The sequence below is a fragment of the Triturus cristatus genome, chromosome 3_2 (genome assembly GCF_964204655.1).
Source record: "Triturus cristatus chromosome 3_2, aTriCri1.1, whole genome shotgun sequence".
Lineage (NCBI taxonomy): Eukaryota > Metazoa > Chordata > Amphibia > Caudata > Salamandridae > Triturus > Triturus cristatus.
Window position 1 is genome coordinate 166,332,445 of NC_140584.1, and position 16,988 is coordinate 166,349,432.

Sequence of the window (16,988 nt, forward strand, 5' to 3'; positions counted from 1 at the left end):
GCTCAGGGATATTTTGATATTAATCGCTATAGCGCCCCTAGAAATATAGTGTGGGATTGTTTTAAGGCCTCGCTTAGAGGGGAAACCATCAGCTTTGTAGCTCGGACCAAAAAACAACAGACCGCTGAGCTCACTAAGAAATTGGGCGAACTAGCCAATTTAGAAACCGCGCATACCATATCACTAGCACAAAAAACGGATGGCTCAGATCTACTACGACAGATCCTGATCTTAAAAAACGACCTAAATAAGGCAATTTCAAAAAAGTCTGCTGAAACTTATAGAACACAGCAAAGAAATCTCTACGAGAATGGCGAAAAGGTCGGCAGGCAATTGGCCTTACGGACAAGACAAAAGGCATCTCAAAACACTATCTCCTTAATTAAATCAAACGGACAAGATTATACACAAATTAAAGATATAGTCGACATTTTCCAACACTACTACCAGAACCTCTATCAGAACGACATCTTGTATAATAAAGAGGATATTAATACATTTTTGGGTAACTTTGTAGCTTGCTCAGATAGGAGGCTAGATAATGCTATCAAAAATAATCTGGAGAAAGAAATATCAATAACCGAGGTAGAACTCGCCCTGGCAGAACTAGCACCGGGGAAAGCAGCAGGCCCAGATAAACTGCCGCTAGAGATCTATCGAGTCTTAGGTAAAATAATACTACCATTTTTATTAGATCTATTTCTCGGAATCCAGTGGAACGGCCACACGCCAGCATCATGGCAGGACACAAATATTGTCATTTTTGCTAAAAAAGGCAAACCTACTGATTCTCCATCCTCCTACCGCCCAATCTCACTGATAAACTCAGATTCGAAACTCTACTCAAAAATACTCGCCAATCGGCTCAGGGGGGTCATTGGGCATCTGGTCACGCCATGGCAACATGGCTTCATCCCAGGAAAGGGCACTACCGACCACATCCGTAGAGTAATTACATTATTTGATATCACTGCAACAACGGGTGGCCAGATGTCAATGATTCTCCTTGATGCCGAAAAAGCATTCGACAGAGTATCATGGGAATTTATGTGGGCTATTTTAGAACGGTTCAATTTTGGGCAAGGGCTTATCAAATCAATCAAGGCAATGTATATTGACCCAAGGGCTAAGCTTCAGGTTATGGGGTGCGAATCTAACACCATCCAAATCTCAAGAGGAGCAAGGCAGGGATGCCCGTGCTCCCCGATATTATTTGCCCTCTACATTAATCCTCTGATACTCAAAATGCTAGAAAGTAACAGGATTACACCGGTGGTGACAGGCCGATATGAAACAAAAGTCCTAGCATATGCAGATGACATTGCTATTGTTACACGTGACCCCGAGACAGCCATAACCGAGATAGAGGCAATCACACAGCAGTTTGGTGCCTATTCAGGATACTCCCTGAATAAAAATAAAACCATAATATTATGTACAGCAAACACACAGTGCGTGGATGCGAGACGGGCAGAACTAGCAACATATTTAGGGGTCCATATATGTACAACAGCACAAAATATTATCAAAATTAATTATGAACCACTGATTGACTCAATTAGCCAAGATCTCACAAGGGTAAACAGTTTGCAGCTATCTATCATAGGGAGAGGGAACTTTATCAAAATGACTGTTTTTCCTAAAGTATTATATCTATTTCGTGCTATCCCTTTGCTAGTAGACGATACAATTATTAAAATTCTGGATTCACAATTCTCTAAATTCGTTTGGCAAAATGGCAGGATCAGAAGATCGCTGAAATACTTGTCTCTTCCACTTGACAGAGGGGGGCTTGCAATTCCACAGCTACTTCTTTATTTCTGGGCTTGCTTTTTGAAACAACTCACCCCAATGGTTACCCTAGCAGATAACCGGGAAGAGCTAGATATTCCGTCCATATATGAACTAGCCCTCGGACATAATGCAAGAGGACTTTTGTTAAGACAACTCGAGCCCAGTTACTATAAGAAAGTCAAATTCAAGATTGTCATCGGGGCATGGAAAGTCTGGTGCAGAATCAAAAAATTTATGAATATCCCCAGACTTAGTCGATATACTCCACTCTGGCATTCATGTGTATTACCGCAAAACATGAATGATGCTATCTCTGCCAGGTGGGAGAGACAAGGAATTATATCCCTTTATGATTTCCTGGGTATAGACATGAAGGCCAATTTTACTACTCTCCAAAATCAATTTAATATACCTGCGACAGATTACTTAAAATTTCTCCAAATTAGATCAATTATAAACTCTCAGTTGCACAACGTAATCTGGACTAGAAGCCCTATTATTGAAGCCACCACCAGTCCTTCTTCCAGAATCGGCACGATCTACACGTTTCTACAAGAGAACTCACCAGATGATATAATACAGACAGAACTACTATGGGTAAATAGGCTCGATAACTCAGATATAGACATCAATAAGGTTCTTGCCATGTCAACACAACTATTACTTTCCACTAATCTGAGGTCCCAACTCTACAAAACTATCTATAATCTCTATTTCACTCCAGCCAAGCTATTCTCATGGGGGAAAAGAACCAATGATCAATGTCCAAGGTGCAATTGTGGACCCGCAACGTTAACCCACATGTTCTATTATTGTGCTAAGCTGACATTATTAAAAAAAATGATCTGGGAATTTTGGGAGGCGATCTTTGGGCATAAATTACCCGAGTCCCCTACGATTTGCTTGCTTGGATATGATTGTACGCTAAAATTGAACTCCAACGAGGAAGCTATCCTTTTCATCGGAACTGCGATATATAGAATTATTCTTGCTGCTCTATGGAAAAATTGTGATGCCCCTAGTTTCCAAATGTGGCTCTCTAGATTTCTGTCTGTATATAATCACGAGCTTGCAATATACGCAACTAGGGGCCCTAAGTCCAAAAGAAAAGGAGATAAGATTTGGTCCCCCGTCACTTTATGGTGCACCGCAGCTGTCCCAAATTAATTTATAAACCCTTGGTACTAAGTTTCTTACAATGCAACAGTTCCTATTGTCTATTTTGGATTATATACGAATTCTTATGTTCCCATTTTTTTTCACTTCGATTGTACCGGCATTGATGTAAGTTTGGCTTCCTATTTCTTTTTTTTCCTTTCGCTATTGATGATCTCATTGTCTGTGATTTTTTTGGAGTTGTCTAATAAATATTAAAAAAAAAAAAAAAAAAAAGAAAAAGAATCTATATAATGAGGGCTCTTGGAAAGATACTTATTTTTTTGTGCTGTTTTGTTTATTCGTCATTTTGTCCAGTAGTATCATGATACACGTGGATTTTCAAGAGGGGAACACGTGGTTACATCCATACAGAGGGCTTTCCAGAAGCGCTTAGTGCTTAAAAGACGACAGCGCGATTATCACCTAGTCAGGCAGCTTGCTGCAGGACTCCCATGTTCAGTGGGCGGATCGGCCAAGGCATATCCACAGTCGTGGTTATCGAGAAAAGTGCGCTGTGAATTGCGATGAGCAACTGACAAGATAAGTGACAGCAAGCCTGCGGTGTTCCTCATCAGACAGATTAAGTCAAACTTCTTTCTCATGGGCCTAATAAACATCATGTGTTAGAAGAAAGGAGAATGGTTAATCCTTATAAATTGCCCTTTTCAAGAGGGTGGTCTATCCAAATATTTGTGCCTATGGTTCTCAATCCAAGATGAAATTGTATCTTTTCCTATCACGTCAGTTCCTGTTTAAATCATTTATAAAAGAAACATTAACAAGCAAAGGGTGCATGGCAAGCATTCTTTCTCTTATTTGTGACCTTGTCTTCTCAACTAGCACCTCTTGAGGAGACATTTGCAACATTTCACGTGTACTATTAACTGCAGGGCAGCACAAATGCCACTAGAAGTCACCTTTTCCTCAGGCAATCAAGAAGGAAACTTGACAGACATTTACAGCATCTAGTTCTTCACAGGAATAGGCTGAACCACAAGAAAACATAAAAAGGAGAAATACAAAAGAGGGACAAAAGTAGTTCATAATCAAAGTATGCCCTCCACAAAGCCTTACTTTTCTTCCGACTGCTCTGCTACAAGGGACACCACTTTATTTTCCTTCTCTTCCTGCTCCTTTAATAGTCTACAATGGCCAAAGAAAAGTAAGAAATATAAGAAGAGAGTGCCTAAACAGTGTATGCAACAAAGGAAACACATTAACAAGTGCTTCTGCATCACTACATAGGAATGTTAGAATACCACAAAATACCTCTCTAGTAGTTTCTCCTTCAAAAATGAGAACTGGGGCAAACATTTAAGATGCGGCGCTCTCCAACCTCGAAACAAAGCGTGTGATACCTTCCAAAATCCATCTCCAGTCGTGGTCTGGTCTTGGGGGGAGTGGTTTCGAATACCAACATTTAAATGCAATCATTGCAAATTGTGCTATGGAGATTGCAAGTGATATCCTCAAGGCAAGTAGTTTTCCGTTTTCTAGATGGCGACCAGGACGCCCCCAAAGGCTTAGTATCTAGTGTTCAATTTCTTTCTACCACTGCTCTTGTTAAATCACACCAGGAGGCATATGAAAGTATAATGAATGTATATACAAATACTTAGGAAACGGTTGTACTTGCAGGCAAACAATAGACTTAATAAATAGAAAACACAGATCAGAGTCTATGATAAAAATATTTTAATGGTATCAAAAATGTAGGTTCATGTAGAAAAACTATTTACAGTGGATTTGATGAAATATATGAACTAAAATTCATAAAGTGGCAAATATGTCTCCTTTGATCAATTATTGTGAAAATACATCTGAATGATCACTCACACTTCTACATTCATTCAGATGAAGTTGATATATCATGATATCATGGTCCACAGAATATCAAATAATTTTCACTTTATATCCATGGCCTAGTAGTGTGAATCTTTATATTCAGTTTAAATCAAAGAAGGAAAAATTATAATTCTAAAGACTCAATTATATTGGAAATGTATGCAGACACAACATGGCAGATGGATATGATCAAATATATACAGGTAACATTTGCAGGGTTTTTGCCAGCACAGTCCCAAGGTTTCAGGGAGCATCTATAATGTTTTTCCTGAAGCACTTGCAGTGTTTTCACAACAACAATTACAGGGATTTTACCATGGTCTGGGTTTATTGTCTGTTATTCAACAAATTAGTTTTCAGTGACTATAAGTAGCCCTAAAGAACCAAAGGCACAAGTATTACCTCTCGTTTTTCTCACGAAGCTTCTCAGTTTCCATCTTCAGATCTGGCTCCTTCAAAGAGAATTCCTTTCTCTCCCGCTCCATTTTCTTCTTGGTTTCCTCCCGTTTGATGGTCACATCCTGTATTCCTTTCAGGATCTCCTGAAAAAAGAAAAATAGGGTTGAAAGACTGTACATGCCACATGAACGTCAGACGACCACATATGCACACCCCTAAAATAAAAAAATTCGTCTAGAAAATAGCTTATTTCTACAACACGTGAATTTGTTTTTACCAGTAGCCTTGTCACAAGCCCACTGGACCATGCCTTCTTAACCCTTGCAAAAAGAAACTAGAGAAAAACTGCCAAGCTACAGGAGTACAAATGGAAATAGGTTAATGATGGCACTCTGAGACTGTATGGTGGCCAAGGAGCGCTGAAGTTAGAGAGTGCCATGCTATGCAGAAAGCATCACCAGTACTTGTGTGGCCAATGAGCTCACAAGGGTATGGACAGGACCTGAGAAGGACGTTATCAAACCAGTCGGAGGCCAGAAAAGGTGGTAGCAGCATAATTCAGCCAGGGGATCCCAAAGTGAGAATATAAGCCAACATGTAGACAAGGTTCAAAAGAGACAAGATGAAGGGGTGCAGAAGAGATGGGTGAAGCTTTCTTTTAGAACTGACCAGCCATAAGATTCCAGCTGGAAAAAGGTACACAATAATTGCATCTGTCAAAGACCACCAGAAAAACTGAGCTCACATTACCCCAAATGCCACATCACCCACGAATAAACATTAAACCGGGGTGTAATGGTAGAAAGAGAGCCCAAAGAACAGCACCACCTGTTGGCAGCAACTACAAGTTCCAGTTCCAAAAGGGGAGTAAGAGAAGAACACACACAGTTGAGTTTAAAGGTACCGAAAACCCAAAGGAAGGAAAGTTTAGCAGAGATGTTCACCAGTAAGAAAAACGTAAACTCGTCCTCAAGCTGTTAAATGATGGTCAAGAGGAGCACACCACCTCCAAAATACCATACCCAAAACAACGAATAAGGAAAAACATACTTATCTTTGGTAACAATGTTATTGGTAGATAAAATAATCTTCCTACAGATTGCTCATCTTAAGAATGTCCTTCAGGCACCATCAACTAATTATGTTGAAAATTACTATAGATAACCAATGATAAAGTATTCAGGACCATTTCAAAGGCAGCATATAAAAAGAAATAAGTCCAAAATTGCTCATTATAAAAAAATAATTATAATAAAGATGATTTCAATAATAAAATTGTCTTCCACAAGAATAGAGAAATCAAAATTACAATTGAATGAAGTATTATGGATGAGGTCACCAAGGAGGCCATCCATGATGTCATTTAACGTATCAGTGATGTAATATGTGAGAAATTATGAGCAGTGCATGGCTGAAACCAAGTACCAACCTATAAAAAAATAAAATTAAAAAAAAAACACTGAAATTCCCCAGTTATAGTTTAGTGAAGTAATTATAGCTAGCGTGCCCATCATCTGCTGCGTATGACCTTTCATTACATCACTCATGACATGTTAAATAAAATCACTCATGACATCTCAAATTACATTACTGATGACCTCCAGTGATCGTGACAGAGTCCTGTATAGGTTTTGTGGACTTAAAGTAATCAACACACTACACCTGTGGTTTAGTTTCTATCACCAATCAAGTATTAATGGACATAAACTGTGATCACATGCTAGACACTTAGCATGCCTTTCAAATAGCCCACATTTGGTGCATGTTACCCCTTTATACCGGTATTCACCCAACAAAAGGCCTCCATAAACTTTAATGGGGTCATCCCCTTTTTAGGTCTCGCTTGACCCAGAGCATGCGCTGGTCTGGCGAGACTTATTAAACCTTGAACACCATTCCAAAACAAAGAGTTCGTACTCTAGGATCACCCTCTTAAAGACTTAGCATGACCCACAATTCTAAGTCAAGAGGTTGACAAGTATGCATTTTCCACTGATAATACACCTTTAATTTGGCCCAATAGACAACCCCCTTAGTTTGGTAAAACACATTATACACATTCCTGAAATGAGCATACTGGCATAATACGTTAGAGCAATGCTTCTAATCCCGGTGGGAGTTAACCACCTCTAAGTGAGTCACCCATGTATTCTACATTGCTCAACAATCTGCAATGACTCAAAATCTTCAGCAAAGTTCTAGAACTACATTTTAACTGTCCTTGTTGCACAGAACGTGTCTGTAGCACTGTATCGCAACTAATTAACATGGGCACATGTCCAGACATCCCCTGATGGATAATTAATCTATTGTCAACAGAAGAGTTGGCTTTTGTCGCAGAGTTTTGCAAGAGGCTTTGGTTTAAGGCACAAACTACATTGAAACATGCCTCTGCAACCCACATCAGGTGCACTCAGCCTTTCCATTATTTAACATGGTGAACTACCTACTTCCACCCCAAACTTTAGTGGTTTGTAAATGGTGCACCATATAAATTTCAACATAGGCAATCACAAATGCATCCAGGGCTTACGCTAACTCCTTTCTATGCAACCACACAAGTACACACAGTAACCATATGCTGAATTTGATTATTGAGACTTTACTAACATTTTCTTTTTTCAATGATGCAAGGGCTTATGGAGTAATCTGAATAACAGTATCAAGGATATTGTCGCTTGAGATGCCATTTAACATGCTATGAGTGATGTAAATGTGAGATCATAAGCGGTGCATGGCAGGAGTGCAAGTTATATTTAGTTCACTAAAATGTAACTAGGGAATTTAATAGGGATTTAGGTTTTTAAACGTTAGCTCTGATCTTATTCCAGGACCCATTTATAACGTCACTTTAATCTTTGGTTTTATCAGTCAATATATGTGGAGCGTATAATATGCTATTTACTACCATTGCGACTGTTGGCAACGGCCAAGGCCTGCAAGAGGCATGTTGGTTTATAACAGTAAGCGAATTACAATCGATGCATCTGCACGTATGGTTTGTGCCATGCCATTTTGTTTTACAAATATATTTATTTTTGAAAAGGCATTAAAGCCAGGATGCAAGAGGTTACATTTGTGGAATAAAATAAATCACGTAGAAGAAGCCTCCTGACTATTAGGAGAGTTGCTTTTAGGTGAAGTAATTTTAACATGCAATTTGTGAAGAAGTGCCCAATGTCTTTCCCCAATCAATTTTGCAGTACTGCAGTAATAAACTAGAATTTAAGTGTGCACTGTAGTAAGAAATGTGTGAAAGCATGTTTATTAGTACATTTGCTTCAGAAAACATGTTTGTTTTGGCCAAATTAATTTTCATACACATGGCATAGATATGTATACACATGTATATTTACTGGGGAAAAACACAGTTAAAGGTCAGCTATATTGTTTAAAACAATAAAACTTGTTTATCAAAAAAAAAGGTCAGCTATATTTCAGCGAACATAAATCTGAAAAGAAAACACCTGAAATTCACCACTTGCAGCGTAAATCATGTCCCCGCAATGAATTATTCTTAGTAGACAGCCTTTTTTTTGTAACATTCTATTGGCTAAGGGTGTAGGGAGCATGGCAGGAGTGTGAGGTTTGGTGTGCGTTTCACACAATAACTGGCGAATATCAGGGCTTTTCGTTTTTTGGTGTTTGTGGAACCAAACTGACCATTCACTGTGTTTTCTAGTTTGTCTTTTTATAATGTACCACAATTATCTGCCTTGGACCTATTCTGCACTGTGCCCTGCCTTCGGCCAGTACCGAATCAACTTAGGTTGAACACAAAGGAGAGTGGTAGCAGGACCTGCTGGCTTTGCATTTGGGTTTATTTTGCTGAATGACGAATTTCAAAACGATTCGTCAAACAGTACAAAATGTATCAGCTAATTAAATCTTCCTTGACACCCCCCATTCCCCAATAGACTGTCATGCAATTAAAAAAACACAAGAATAGGCTAAACATTGTAAGTCTCTGCCAAATTTCATGCAGATCTATCAAACGGAACCAAGTTATTAGTAAATCAAAAATATTTGGACCCCTTCTTTTACTCCCACCACCACCTGGATTAGATTGGATTTACACAAAACCTAATTTGCCTGTACTGGGTGTTGCTTGCAAACTGCTTGCCACATTGGACAGACTGATCAAACAGCGCCAAAGTTCTATGCAAATGAAAATGTTATTGACCCACTAACCCTTTAATTATACCATATTCACCCATCCTCTCCCTTTTATGGATTTGCACAAAATGTACACACAAATAGAAAATTAATCCTTCCTAGCTTCTACCAAATTTTGTGCAGATTCATCACACAGTGCCAAGCCTATTAGCAAATTAACACTTTTTTGCCCGCCAAGCTTTTTTCAACTCGGTTCCCCTTTTACGGATATGCACAAACTAAAAAATATGACCAGTAATCTGAATGTGCTGAGAGTCTGCCAAATTTCAAATATTCATCAAAGGGTTATAATCACATTAACAAATGGCTTTTAAACTGACAAGGAATACAAATGTGCTAACCCTTTAAATCCTGCATGGCGCCTTTATAAATGTGAATATCTCAAGAACTACTGAATACATTTACATCAAATCAATAAAAGCATGCTTTCTGAGTAAAGTTCAACTTTCATGCCAAGTATGTTGTAAACCCATTCAGCAGTTTTTACTCTGTCTTTCAACAAAATGTCCTATGGTTGCTAAAATGGGACAGGATACACTTTTTTCATCCCACTCTTAACTTGTCTTCCCGTGAATAGATCTTCACAAAACATGGCTTAAAGAGTTAGCAGACTAGCATGTTGAGGGGCGTGGCTTGGGCGCCGATGGCGATGGTCGCCTGAGAGCTCGGCTCCGGGACTGAGCCCGTGATTATCCTGTAAATCGGCGGCTACGGGGCACCCCGACCCCCGCATTTTGGTGACCGGCCCGACGGAGACCTGCCGGGGCCCCCGGCGTGATCGGCACGAGCGGTGACCCGGTGAAAATCGCAGTTAAGGGAACTGCGGAGTGTGACCCAACATGGCGCCCGGACTTCTTTGTCCCCTTGGCCGGATCCGATAGACTGGAGGATCGTCGCTGACGGCGGGGCGCCCCCTGCTCGGTGGTCTCCCGGTGGGGATTGAAACTGGACATCGGTCAGAGTGGTCTCTTCTACTGGGGATTGCACTCGGATGAACGGATGCCCACACCATAGCGGATCCCACGCTGGGACAACTGGAGATCCCGACGGTGGCCCCACTCCCTGCATCGTACTTGGCTACTTTCTCCTGGCTGACCCACTCCCATGGGAGGCGCAACCCTTTGGAGCCGCGAGTCATCCGGTAGAGCTGGTGACACTCGGTCGGCCGTGTGGGCCTGCCCGGCCCGGCGACGATTGTCCCCGCCTCCTCCACGGTGCCCCCGGACGGCAAGGTGGTGGCACGGGCCGCGGCTGGGACGATCCAACGGGCCCTGGAGACGGAGATCTCCGGCACTTGACCTGAGGCCTAGCACCCGAGGGAGTCGTAGCCGGTGCCGACACTCGGGGACGCCTGCTCCGGGACCCGGACGGAGAGCGGCCGGCGACATGGGGAAACCTAGAGGTGCCAAGGGGACTGCCCCGGTCGTCTCGGACTTGGAGACCCAGGACAAGGAGGAACGCGGAGGCCCAGAGGAGGCCGGCGGTGCACCTCTGCAGCAGCAATTCGACCGCGTTTTGGAGGCAATAGCGACCACGCGCTCGGCCCTCCAGCAGGACATTGCCCAGGTGGCGACGAGCCTGGGTCTCCTCAGAGCGGACCACGGCAAACTATCGGACCGGGTCAAGGAAGTGGAGGGCTCGGTGAAAACCTTGGAGCCGGCGCAGCGCACCCTGGCCGCGGAAGTGAAGGAGGCTTTATCCCGGATCACGGTCCTCGAGCAGAGAGCGGAGGATGCAGAAGGCCGCAACAGGAGGAACAACATTCGTGTGGTTGGCCTGCCGGAAAAGGTCGAGGATGGCGACATGGTGGCGTATCTGGAGGCCTGGCTCCGAGACACGGTGGCCCCGGAGGGTCTGTCCTCCTTCTACACTCTGGAGCGTGCCCATAGAGTCCCGGCGAGGCCGCCGCAGCAGGGCCGTGCCCCGCGGCCGGTGGTGGCGCGGTTGCTGCACTTCAGGGATAGGGACCTGATCCTCAATGCCGCCAGACATAATGGACCATTCAAAGTGGCGAACAGTCAGGTGAACATCTTCCCGGATTACACCTATGAAACCCAACGCAGACGGTTTTCCTTCCTGGCGGTCAAGCGCGAGCTCCGGAGTGAGGGTATCCAGTACTCGCTCTTCTACCCGGCGAGGCTCCGCGTAATTGTCGATGACAAAACCCAGTTCTTCGACACCCCAGAGGACGTTTGTCACTGGCTCGAACTCTATAGAGCGGGGAAAGGTGGACCCGGCTCTTCGCCTCGACGGATGGCAGAGCCGGAGATCCAGGAGGACTCGAGGTCGCGGAGGCCGATCGGGGGGTCCCTCAACTGTGGAGACATCGACGGAGCGGAGGGGAGTGCTGGAGGTGCTGACGGCGCTGTCTGGGTCACGGGACGATGCCACGATGGAGGAAGGGGTCCCGGGTGACGAGGGGGGTTCAACGGACTCCGAGGGATCTGTACCGGACAGTGGCCATACGCCGGAGATCACACCACAATCGGTGGAGGACATACTGGATGGACAGGGGTAACAGGGTGTGCTTCTTCAGTTTGGGTGGGGGCCCGGCGGGGGGATGGCGGGTGACGGTAAGAGTTGCTGTCTACCGGGGTAGGATGGGCGGGGTGCCCTGGACTGGCCTCCAGGGGGTCTTTTCGTGACACTGTTGTGGGCTTGCTCTAGTCCTGGTGGCCTGGGCGACGAGGGCCCATTGCCTCCGTCCGGCCCGCACCTGGCCCTTAAGGCCTTTCTGTGGTGGCGACTGCAGGATTAGTAGGGTGTAGTGGGTTGTTGGTGAGTGTGGTTTGGATGGGAACTAGACGATGCTATTTGGGTCCTGTTCTGGGGAGGGTGGATGGGGAGTTGATTAATATTTGGGTTGTTCAGTTTTGGTTGGGGACAATGGCCGCCATCAGTGCTATGAGGATCGATGTCCTTTTATGGTTGGGACCCAGCTGGGGAGACTTTGCGAGACTGATATGGGATAATGGCTGAGATTGCCAATCTGAAATGTGTTACTTGGAACGTACGGGGGCTTCATACAATGTCCAGGCGTCACAAGGTCCACGCTTATTTAGTGCGTAGGGGGATACAAATGGCGCTGCTGCAGGAAACCCATCTGAACAAGGCGGAAGGGGCGGCGCTACAGCGTAGATGGAGAGGGCAGGTCTTTTGCACCTCGTACTCCGCGTATGCCAGAGGGGCGCTGATCTGGGTTAGGGCTGGGGTCCCCTTCCAGGTCACGAACACAGTGATAGATCCAGAGGGGCGCTATGTGGCCATTTCGGGGACTTTGGGAGGGAGAGACCTAAACGTTTGCTGTGTGTATGCTCCTAATGTCAACCAGACTGCCTTCCTTTCCAGGTTATCGGGCTCGTTGGCCCACTGCCTCTCCGGGCCCATCCTGTTGGGTGGAGATTTCAATTCCGTAGTGGATGTAGACAATGACCGCTCGCACCCACCCCTCCCTGATTCTCCGGTTCGTCGTTTGGCTAGGGACCGTCGGGACTGGCAGACTCACTGGGGTCTAACGGACATTTGGAGGGCGCAACACCCCACAACTAGGGACTACTCCTACTTCTCGAGCCTCCATGAATTGCACGTTCGATTGGACGGATTTCTTGGTTCGCCCGAATTGGTTTCGGCGGCGGTCCGGTCTGAATATTTGACCAGAACCATTTCTGATCATAACCCCCTCCTGTTGGACCTTCGCTGGTTTCCTGGGGTGCCTGCGGTGCCCACCTGGAAATTGCGTCCCGAGACCCTTGAGGACAGTGTCTTCAAGGCGGACCTAGGTGACACGATCTCGGAGTACTTCGCGTCCAACGGTGGCACCGCGAGCACGAGAGCGTTAGAGTGGGACGCTTTTAAGGTGGTGGTAAGGGGGTACTGCATATCTAAACAGGTCGGTGTGCGGCGAGTTATCCTCGCAGACCTGGAGACAGCGGATCGGAAACTCCGCGAGTTGGAATTACGCCGCCCAGGGCGCCCAGACTTACGGGCACGCACGGCGGAGGCGAGGGAGGCGGTGGCAGCGGAGGTCGAACGGCTCCGCTGTTTTGACTATAAAGCCTATACGGTTCGGTCCATCGCAGAGGGGGATAGGTCGAGCGCGCTGTTAGCATGGCTGGCCAACCCTACGCGGCAGACTTCACTGACGACGTCCATGCGTAGGGCAGACGGAACCCTGGTGTATACTCAGCCTGCGATTCTGAGCTGCTACCGGCAATACTATGAGCGCTTGTACCGCAGTCGCTCTGTCCGAGACCCTGACCTGCTAGATAACTATTTGCGGCCCCTAGAGATTCAAACAATGGAGCAGGAGGTGGCGAAAACCTTGGGGGCCGACATAGAACTGGGAGAGATCCGTAGCGCCATTAAAAAGATGGCGAGAAATAAGACCCCGGGCCTGGACGGGCTTCCTGTAGAGTTCTATGCGGCCTATGCCGATCTCCTAGCCCCTAGGTTGTTGGTGGTATATAGAGAGGCGAGGAGGCTGGGGCGCCTTCCAGGCTCGATGTGTGAGGCATTGGTGGTCCCGCTCCTCAAGCCCGGCAGGGACTCATCCGATCCGGGGTCCTACCGTCCCTTATCGATGCTGACGGTGGATTATAAAATACTGAGCAGCATCTTGGCCACGAGGCTGCTTGGGCACATGAGTTCCTTAGTGCATGAGGACCAGGCTGGCTTTATCCCCAGGCGTAACACGACCATGAACATTCGCAGATTGTGCCGCTTGCTTGGGGAACCGCTTGTGGACGCCCCGTGCCCGGTTGTCCTATCAGTGGACTTAGAGAAGGCTTTTGATAGCCTGGAATGGGACTACCTCTGCACTGTGTTGCGGAGGTTCGGCCTCGGGGAGGGCTTCGTCAGCTGGACCAGGGTGCTGTACGCCTCGGCGTCAGCCAGGGTTCGGGCGGGACCGCTGATTTCCTCACGATACCCGGTGGAACGGGGCACGAGGCAGGGCTGATCGCTGTCCCCACTGCTCTTTGCGCTGGCGGTGGAGCCTCTTGCGTTGCATCTCCGGTCGGGAGCTCATTACGCGGGCCTGTGGACCCTGTCGGGCCCGCACTACGTCTCACTATACGCAGACGACCTGTTGCTCTTCCTAGAAGACCCGCTTGCTGCCCTACATGGAGCTGCGACGGCGCTCACGGAGTTTGGGGAGGTCTCGGGCCTTCGAGTGAATTGGACTAAGACTTGTCTTTTCCCGATTCGCAGGGGCACCCCTACACCTGCCTTAAGTAGGGAGATTAGATGGGAACACGACTGCTTCAAATATCTAGGGGTGTATGTTTACCATGAACCTTCTGGCCTCCTCGATGGGAACATTGCCCGGGGCATCCGGGCACTTCGAGGCAGTATGGGCTTTTGGGCCACGCTGCCGCTCTCGGTGGCAGGGCGGATTGCTCTGCTTAAAATGGTGGCGCTCCCCCGGTTGTTATATTATTTCCGGACACTACCGATCTGGATCCCACCGACCACGTTTCGACTATTACGGTCAATGATAGTCGGATTCCTTTGGGGCTCGGGCCGCCGGCGGGTGGCCCTCAAGACCCTGATGAGGCCGAAGGAGGAGGGTGGGCTTGCGGCGCCGGACTTCGAAAAGTATTACTTAGCGGCGCAGCTCCAGACCTTCACCCAGGAGATCGCTCGGGAGTTCCGGGGCCCCGAGGACAGGAGGGGAACGGGTATGGCCAGGCATGTTCTCTCCTTCATAGTGATGAGGCAACGATTGGCCTTGCAGGACTTGTCCATGGAGGAGCGGACCGTTCGCCTGTGCTGGAACCGAGCTCACGCCCGGGGCCACCAGCGAACACCGTATGCACCCGAAATACCGCTGGGGATGCTAACGGCTTTGCCCCATGGGGGTGATTGGTCGCGGTTGGCGACCTGGGAGGACGCCGGTCTGCAGCTCATCGGTGATCTCTACGAGGACGGGACGATCTTGCCATTCCAGGAGCTCATTGATCGCTTCGGGATTCCCCGCGGCGACTTTTTGCTGCACTCGGCCCTTGTTCGAGCGATCCAGGCGCACTGGAGGTCCGGGCAGACAGAACCCCTTTTATCCCCGGTGTGCCAATACGTGATGATGTCCGCGGGCACGGTAAAGGCGGTCACTTGCCTTTACGGTAGACTGCTCAATGAGGGGCTGGCTCCCCTCACCACCCTGAGAAACCGATGGGAGGAGGACATTGGCAAGGAGATCCCGGAGACGAACTGGGCTCAGCTGGTGCGGCGAGCCTGGAAGGGCACACGCCACGCCCGCTTTCAATTAGTCCACTATTATGTGCTCCATAGAGCATATTTGACCCCGGTGAAAATCAGGCGATATTTTGCTGCGGCCTCGGCGGAGTGCCCCAGGTGCCCGGCCCAGGAGGCGGACCTTCTCCACATGCTGTGGGCCTGCCCGGGATTGTCGGCCTATTGGGAGGAAGTGGGGAAGACCCTGGAGGAAACGACGGGGAGATCCCTTTCGTTGGATGCGGCGGTGGGTCTCCTGCACTGGTTCCCTCATACCCCCAAGAATAAAATATCTAGTAAATTCGTTGATTTGGGGCTGCTCCTTGCTAAACGGGAGGTGACCAGGAATTGGAAGGCACGGACCGGCCCGACAGGGAGCCGGTGGCACAGCGAATTTTTGAAGTGGGCGGCGGGGGAGAGTACGCTTAGATACCAGTTAGCTTGGAGGCAGCGTAACGAGAAGGCCGAGGAGACAGCGCTGGAGTGGGAGATGCTCGTGCAGGCCCTTAGGGAGTATTGCGCCCCCGGCGATGCCGAACGTGAGGAAGCGGCGCACCCTGAGTCCCGTTAGACGGTTGCACTTCTCAGCTTTATTGCTTTCCCCATGGGTCCCCTAGAAGATCCGGTTGCGGTTGATGCCGCGCGCTGATGGCGGGGGGGGGGGGGGAGGGTTTTCTTGGGATTGGGGGGTTTTGAGGGTGGGGTTTTTTTTTGGAGTTATAGGCTTGTTTAGAAAAGCAGATGAAGGACAACGGATCCTCCGGGCCAACCCCGACAGCCTCCTGAGCCCCCATGGAATTTCGCCGCCCGACCCCAGGGTTGTGGGCTGAATGGCTGTGTAAGCAACTTCCGGAGGGGGACGGAGGGTTTTGTTTCAATGCTCCGGCTTGAGATGTAATGCTGGCCGATTATGTAACGATTTACTGATTCCTGCAATAAAAATAATTTAAAAAGTAAAAAAAAGTTAGCAGACTAGCATGTTTCGGGCAAATCTGTCCACATATTCAAAAGTTATAATTAAATCAATAAATGCATTTTTGAAGGAAAGAGTGGTTGCACAATAAATAAACAGCTGCAACAGCCACTGTGTCATATATATAATATTTAATTACCTACTGGCAGTTGCCAGTAGGTAGTTATAATTAGTTATAATTAGAACCATGTTTCCATAGGAGAAGCGTTTTTTGACTTGCCTATAATTTTGGGTCCGTTTATGTTTGCAATGTTAATTCCCACAGGACCTATCAATTTGACTACAGCCCGAAATGCTCGATGGAATTACACCAAATTTGGTAGAAAGGTAGATTTTGTTAGTCAGATTGTGCTTTTTGTTATTTGGTGTAAATCTGTTCAGTGTTTTTTGAGAAATTTAAGAAGACAAAGTT

The 16,988-nt window shown here is 46.9% G+C and overlaps 1 protein-coding gene across 7 annotated transcripts in view; it reads right to left on the minus strand.

Moving 5' to 3' along the window:
* Positions 1-16,988, minus strand: part of RNF214 (ring finger protein 214) — a 188,224-nt gene that overhangs the window by 74,576 nt on the left and 96,660 nt on the right. For all 7 annotated transcript variants that reach the window (XM_085647443.1, XM_085647447.1, XM_085647444.1 and 4 more), the window contains exons 6-7: positions 5,200-5,339; positions 4,027-4,095 (exon numbers count right to left, since the gene is read on the minus strand). In XM_085647443.1, the coding sequence (XP_085503569.1) occupies positions 4,027-4,095; positions 5,200-5,339 (209 nt within the window). The remainder of the gene's footprint in view (positions 1-4,026; positions 4,096-5,199; positions 5,340-16,988) is intronic.